The sequence below is a fragment of the Gavialis gangeticus genome, unplaced genomic scaffold (genome assembly GCF_001723915.1).
Source record: "Gavialis gangeticus isolate Ggan-Ray unplaced genomic scaffold, GavGan_comp1, whole genome shotgun sequence".
Taxonomy (NCBI): Eukaryota; Metazoa; Chordata; order Crocodylia; family Gavialidae; genus Gavialis; species Gavialis gangeticus.
In genome coordinates, this window is record NW_017729025.1 from 60979235 (window position 1) to 60985630 (window position 6396).

At 40.9% G+C, this 6396-nt stretch overlaps 1 protein-coding gene across 3 annotated transcripts in view; it reads left to right on the plus strand.

Annotated features, from left to right (window-relative positions):
• Window positions 1-6396, plus strand: part of RALGAPA1 (Ral GTPase activating protein catalytic alpha subunit 1) — a 286398-nt gene that overhangs the window by 219334 nt on the left and 60668 nt on the right. For all 3 annotated transcript variants that reach the window (XM_019518882.1, XM_019518883.1, XM_019518884.1), the window contains one exon: window positions 4211-4366. In XM_019518882.1, coding sequence (XP_019374427.1) covers window positions 4211-4366 — 156 coding nt within the window. The remainder of the gene's footprint in view (window positions 1-4210; window positions 4367-6396) is intronic.

Below are 6396 nucleotides of genomic sequence, written 5' to 3' on the forward strand. Positions count from 1 at the left end.
TGTTCAAAGATTGTGACATCAGATTCAAAACCAAGCATATGGTTTATCATCCCATTATAATCCCCACCTTACTGTACAGAGCTGAGGTGTGGACAGCATACAGGAGACACCTCAAGTAGTTGGAGAAGTACTATCAACTCTGCCCAAGGAAGATTCTTCAAATCTAGTGGGAAGATAGATGCACCAACATTAGTGTCCTCTCTCAAGCAACCACCACAAGCACTAAGGTTATGACCATCTAACATCAACTTGGCTGGGCCAGCCACATCATCCAGATGTCCAACTCTAAGACTCCTAAAACAAGTTTTATTCTCTCAGCTCAGTCAAGGTGTATGCTCAACAGGAGGGTAGGGAAAGCTTTTCAAAGGATGTCCTTAAGGCAAACTTGAAAAAATGCAATGTTGGCATCAACCTGTAGGAGACTATAGCCCAAGACTACCCCAAATGGAGAAAGAGTCTGTTGCAAGGATCTCAGTATTTTGAAACCTTATGATGACAACAGGAGATGGAAAAGTAAGGATGGCAAAAACAGCACGTCATGGATCGAATCAAGAATTGGGAGCCACCTACACCACACGAAAACACGTATCCGAGTTGCAGGAAAGTGCGTCGATCCCAGATGGGCTTTGTCAGCCAGCTTCGGACCCAAGAAAAACAGTTATGAAAGACTGTCATCCTTGACTGTGAGGGACTACCGAACAACACAATACACATGCCTGTTCATCCCCACGTGCCTACCTTTCAGAAGTGGATAGTATGATATAGTCACCGTCTGATTACCATGATCGCTGTTAGATCGCTGTTTAAACATAATTTTGTTATACAGACTCTCCCATAGTCAAAAACATTTTTGTTGAATTAAACACATTCCTTCTCTGGCTGTCCAGGATTGACTTCCACTGTCACAGATGGAAGGAAATTTCAGTCACAGACCTGTCCCACAGGAATGTGGAAAGTACTAGTATTACATTTGACAGAAGGGTTGCCACACAAACTATTCTTCTTGTCACTCTTGAGAGCCTGTACTATCTTTTTCACTCTTGGAAGAACAGAGGAGCTTGTATAGAAGTATTGATGGTGATTGCTTCAGTTACCTAGAGGGAGGAAAGGAAACTGCTGCTGATCCCATCACAAACACAGATATTGCTCTCTCTCTCTCTCTATCTCTCTCTCTCTCTCTGACCCCAATCTTCCCTCATCTCCACCCCCTTCTCCCTCTGTTTTCATTCCTGCTCTTTCAAAATTCAGAAATTAAGCTATATGGGTTTTTTGTAACATGCTATTTCTGTTAGTATTAAAAAACTAAATTAAATGCCTTGTGAATCTGGTTTTATTTTCCCTGACAGCGTATCAGGTATTTTATTTCTTTGGCATGCAACTGAATTTACTGTTGGTATAATGCAAATTGCACTAATGCCCAGGATGGGATCAAATATGTTCAAGTCTTTTTGATTTAATGTTGTAAAAATATTGCTGCAAAACTGAAACAAGGTGTTAGACTTAAGCTATGGACAGGTGTTACATTTCTAGCACTAAATATGCCTTGGTAGCACTACAAAAAGCAAGCAAATAGCCACTTAGGTATTTGTAGTACTACAAATATGGCAAAAGCACTACAAAATGTTACTTCTTTCAAAAAGGAGCTTCTTGGTAGGTCCACGTTTTATAGTACTATATATGTAGCACTGTGAATAGCATTTACAGGGGTTTGTAGAACCCCCAGCATCCTACAGTTCTCTGTTTACCTTTTACCACCTCAAAGCGGGGTAGACAAAATGAGAGTGGCTGGTTCCCTAGTAGCCTGCCTAGCAGCAAGCTTGTAAAGGAGCCCCACTTGGGTTCCTGCTACCACCACTTCTTCAAAAGTCAGTGGCTGCTGCTGTCACAGCCATCAGAACTTCAGCTCTTGGCCACACAGGCTGCACAACTGTCTGGGTGACAAAGCCCAGGCAGCCTATGTGGATGAATGGCAGAAACCAGAGGCAGCCCCAGCCTTCAAAGCTCCACCAGCCAGCTGAGCTCCAGCTGCATGGGCCATGTATGCTATATAGTTGATCACTAAGAGCTTGCCACCTTCCCCAGTTTAGGAGAGGGCATGCTGCTAGTGATCAGGTTCCATTGGGAGTCAGGGACACAAGCAGCTCCTTATCATCCCCTTGACTAAAGAGCTCACCTTTGAGGTGACATTGTAGCTCTCCAGCCAGGGAGTTTAAATACCTGTATACTCCCATAGCACCACCTTTCTGAAGTGCTACAAAGTGCAAAGACACTTTATAGTAGTACTAATGAACACCTGTCTACCCTTATTCATGGTTTCTAAATTTCTTTTGATGTAAAATTGTTTCTGCTTCCATCAGATAGATTTAAGACTTATCATCATTTTGGCAAGTTTTCAGTTACAGTTTCAAATTTCACAATTTTCTATTTTCACACAGTGAAAAAACAATATTTTATGGCCAAAAAAATTCCCTATATTTAAAATGTATATGGAAAGGAATAAGGCAAGCCAAAATATGCCCACTTTGGTGCAAAGGTTTTTCGCAGCACCTTTTATGAGTCAAGGTACTGTGAAATAATTCGTTAAAATTCAAAAGCATTCTCAAGTTATTTGGTAGTTTAGCATTTTTACAAACCACCACTTTCATTCTTGGGGTCCCCCCCTGCCCGCTGGACCTTGCTCTCGCTACCAATCTTCATGATAGTCATCATCAAAGTTCTGGGTTTTCCATTCACTTCAGAAAAACACGGGTTTTCTCCCTTGACAGAGAAAAATATGGATTTTCTCTTTTCAAGGAGAAAATAATGGGTTTTCCCCTTTAAAGAAGAAAAATGTGGAAAATCATAGGTTTCCCCTTGCTGGCTGGCAGAATTCCAGCCTGCAAGGGGCTGTTTAGGACTGCGGAGAGCAATCAAGCAGGGGGTGCCACATGCATGTGTATACACACATGCACGTGGCAGCCACGCAGTGGTGGAGAAGAGCTCCCGCAGCTCTCTGCAGATAAGTCTATGGTGAGGGGGAAGGGACACAGGCCATGCAACGGGGAGGGACACAGGCCACATGCTATGGGGGGGACAGACTGGGGGGTGGGGGAGGCCTGTGCCTCCCTAGATTTCTGCACCCACAGCAGGGCATGGAGCTGCAACCAGGCTGGACCAGCTCTGACAGAACTGCCTCCACAGTCCAGCATGTGGGACCCAGTGCAGGAGGGAGTGCAACACTACCATGGCCACCAAGCTGAGGCACCTCCTGCCCTCCCAGCAGCTGCAGGGGGCACAACTCCCTGCTGCTGCTGCTATTGCAGCTGCCACTGTTGCACCTCACCATGGCAGTGCAGCATTCCCTCCAATACTGGTTCCCACCCACTATGAGCACAGAGGCAGCTCCTGTGGAACTGGTCCAGCCTACCTGCAGCCCATGCCCCACTGTAGTTGCAGAAATCTTGGGGGACATGTATCCCCACTGCTGTATCACCTGTGTCTCCCCTGCCTTTCCCATATATCCACTTCCTTCCTCACACACACTGCGGGGCTGGGGAGGAGGGACTGCGAATTGGGAGTGAGGAGCACCAGCAGGGTCATAAGGCTGTGGGTCAGGAGTGAGGGAGAATAGCATGGGCAGGGGCAGGGCACTGGCATATCAGGGCTGCTCGGCACCACAGAGCAGCAGGATGGGCAATCGCAGCTGGACCCGCATCCTGGGAAGCAAGGGAAGCTCTAATTTTCCATGATAAAAACCCAAAATCAAACACCAAAATTTATAGGTATTTAGAATTTATTTTATTATAATGATTGAGGCACTGGTAGGCTTCCAAATTGCTTTAAAATTGTAAATATATCAATGAAACATTGTGTTCAACTGATATCTTCATATATAGTGGCATTTCATTTTAATTGCAGAAGAATGCAATTTGGAGTTTTTTTATCAGAGAATTTCTGATTTTTTTAACAAAAAACCAGGATCCCTGGGACTCATCATACAACCTATTGTACCATTGAATATAGAAAGTGTGCCTGCTTTGCAGTTAGTTCATTTTCTAATAAGTTTTTTTTCTAATTAGGGAGCCTCAGATCTTTTAGATAAACTTGATAGTACCAGTGGATAACCTAGCATTAAGGGTGGTAGTATCTTAATTTGAAAATGCTTTAAAAGGCTTTCTTAAAGTATATGTTTATTACCTAATATTTAATGTTGTGTGGGTTTTGCTCTTAGGTAAATCTCACAAACCATTGTGGTTTTATGGGAGGACTGCAAAAAAACAAAAGCACTGGGTTGACCACTCCATATTTTGCTACCTCTACAGTGGAAGTGATGTTCCATGTGTCAACAAGAATGCCTTCTGATTCCGATGACTCTCTAACTAAAAAGGTGAGTGTTCTTGAGTAGCTCCTTTTCATGTAGGTAAAAAACAAACTCAGAATATTTCAGAAATTCATTCCTAAAACAAACAAACAAAAAAACCTGTTACCTTTTTGTAAAGCATAAAATGCTCATTCTTCCCAACAGATGACATCTTGTTGAAGACAACTAGTGTGAGCAAACTGCCTTATTAACAAATTATTTTTACCAACCAGTTATTTTGTCTCAGAAAATATATATCATATTTGTATATTTAATTGTTGCCCATGTCCTAGGAATGGTGATACAAGATAATTAAAATAAAAGGCAAGAAGAGATATGTATCTTGTATTTCCACACAGAATGAGTGATGAGTTCTGGTACTTCGAGACTTCTAGACATGAGCTATTAACTTCTCAGAGTAGTTTGTGAATGACATGAGGAAAAATGTCTTGCATTTGAAACTTTGTCTAACTTTATCCCAACTACATAATTGGTTCAAAAAAAGATACCATCCTAAAAAATCCTCACCTCTCACATAATTTCTGGATTGTCGTGGCTACAACATCACTCTTATTTTACCTTTTCAAGGTTTAATATTTTTAGTTATTTAAGAAATATTAGTTAGGCATACTCCTAAAACATTTATCTTTTAAAAGAAAGTTAAAATGTTAAGAACCTAGTAACTTTTTAGTGCTTTTAGTTATACTTCTTTGGAGCTGGCACAAATGTTTATAAGTAGTCTGCTCTCTTAGACCCCTGTTAAGGAAAAATGGCTTTCTGTATTGGTATTTTTTCTTTAAAATTTAATAAATTCCATATTAGTGATAATAAGTTGAGGCCTTGAACATGTGTCCTATTAGGAATGAACAATTGGCTATCATTAGACTGTCCCCCCGTCCTCTGCACATACATCTTCAGTTGTACTAATCCATTCAGTAGACACATTAATGAGCACTGGTTGAAGTGTAATATTGGAGGAAGTGAGGCTGCTTGACCTCAGCATGGAGTTTAATACTTGTAATTAAATTAGATAGTCGACAGTTAGTAAAGAGAGAAATAGCCATGCCTCTGGCAAACTTCAATTATTCATGTCTTTATTTTGTTCTTTGTTTTCAGCTTGAAGAAAATATTTATCTTTTTATCGTGGTTATTATTATAAACTGACTTTTAGTTCTTTTCTCAGTAGCATCTTGCCATTATTTTATAACATTAGTAAAACATGTTCCTCTGTGCTCAAGGTAGATAGTTCATGCTGTACTTTATTTCAGGTTGCTGTATGAATTATAGAAGCATCTCAGTAGCAAAAATAGCTTTATACACTTTTTAAACAGAGTAGCAGTACATTCACAATCTTAATGGCTAGCTGGGCTTTTTTTATTAGAGAAATCAGGTTTCATAGGCCTCATAAAACTTAGCATGATTCCCATCACTAGATCATCTCCTTTGTATACAGCAATATTTGTTTACAACCTGCTCAAATTAGGATGATTAGGAAGTAGTTGGGGGAACAGAAAACACAATGAAAATTGGTTTCACTATTTAAATAATCTTTAAAAATGCTTCAGGTTTTAACAGACAGTGAATGCTGAAGTTGACCCATATTTAAAATAAAAATCTTGTCCCTTCTACTTCCAGCTGATTCAGTTATGTGATTTAGTTTGTTTAAAAATCCAAACTGGCCACCATTTTTATAATTCCATTTCACCTGAAACTCATCTTTTTCTACTTTCATCCACAATCTCTTTTTCCAACAATTCAGACTACTTTGGGAATCTGTACTGTCTGGTGGATAGAGCACTGAACTGTGTGTCAGGAATAGGATTTGGAAGCCGATCATTTGACTGGTCAAATTACTATATTTACTTGAATATAAGATGAGGTTTTGCCCTCCAATCAGCAGAGGGGAAAAAAGCCCCTACTCTTATATAAACATATGAAGCAGGAAGGGGAGAGGAGGAGCGGGCGGCTTCTGCAACTCTGACTCTGGCCCTGAGCCCCAGTCAAAGCCAGAGTGAGACCCACACCAGTGCCCTGCCCTTCCCCTCTGCAGCTTCTGC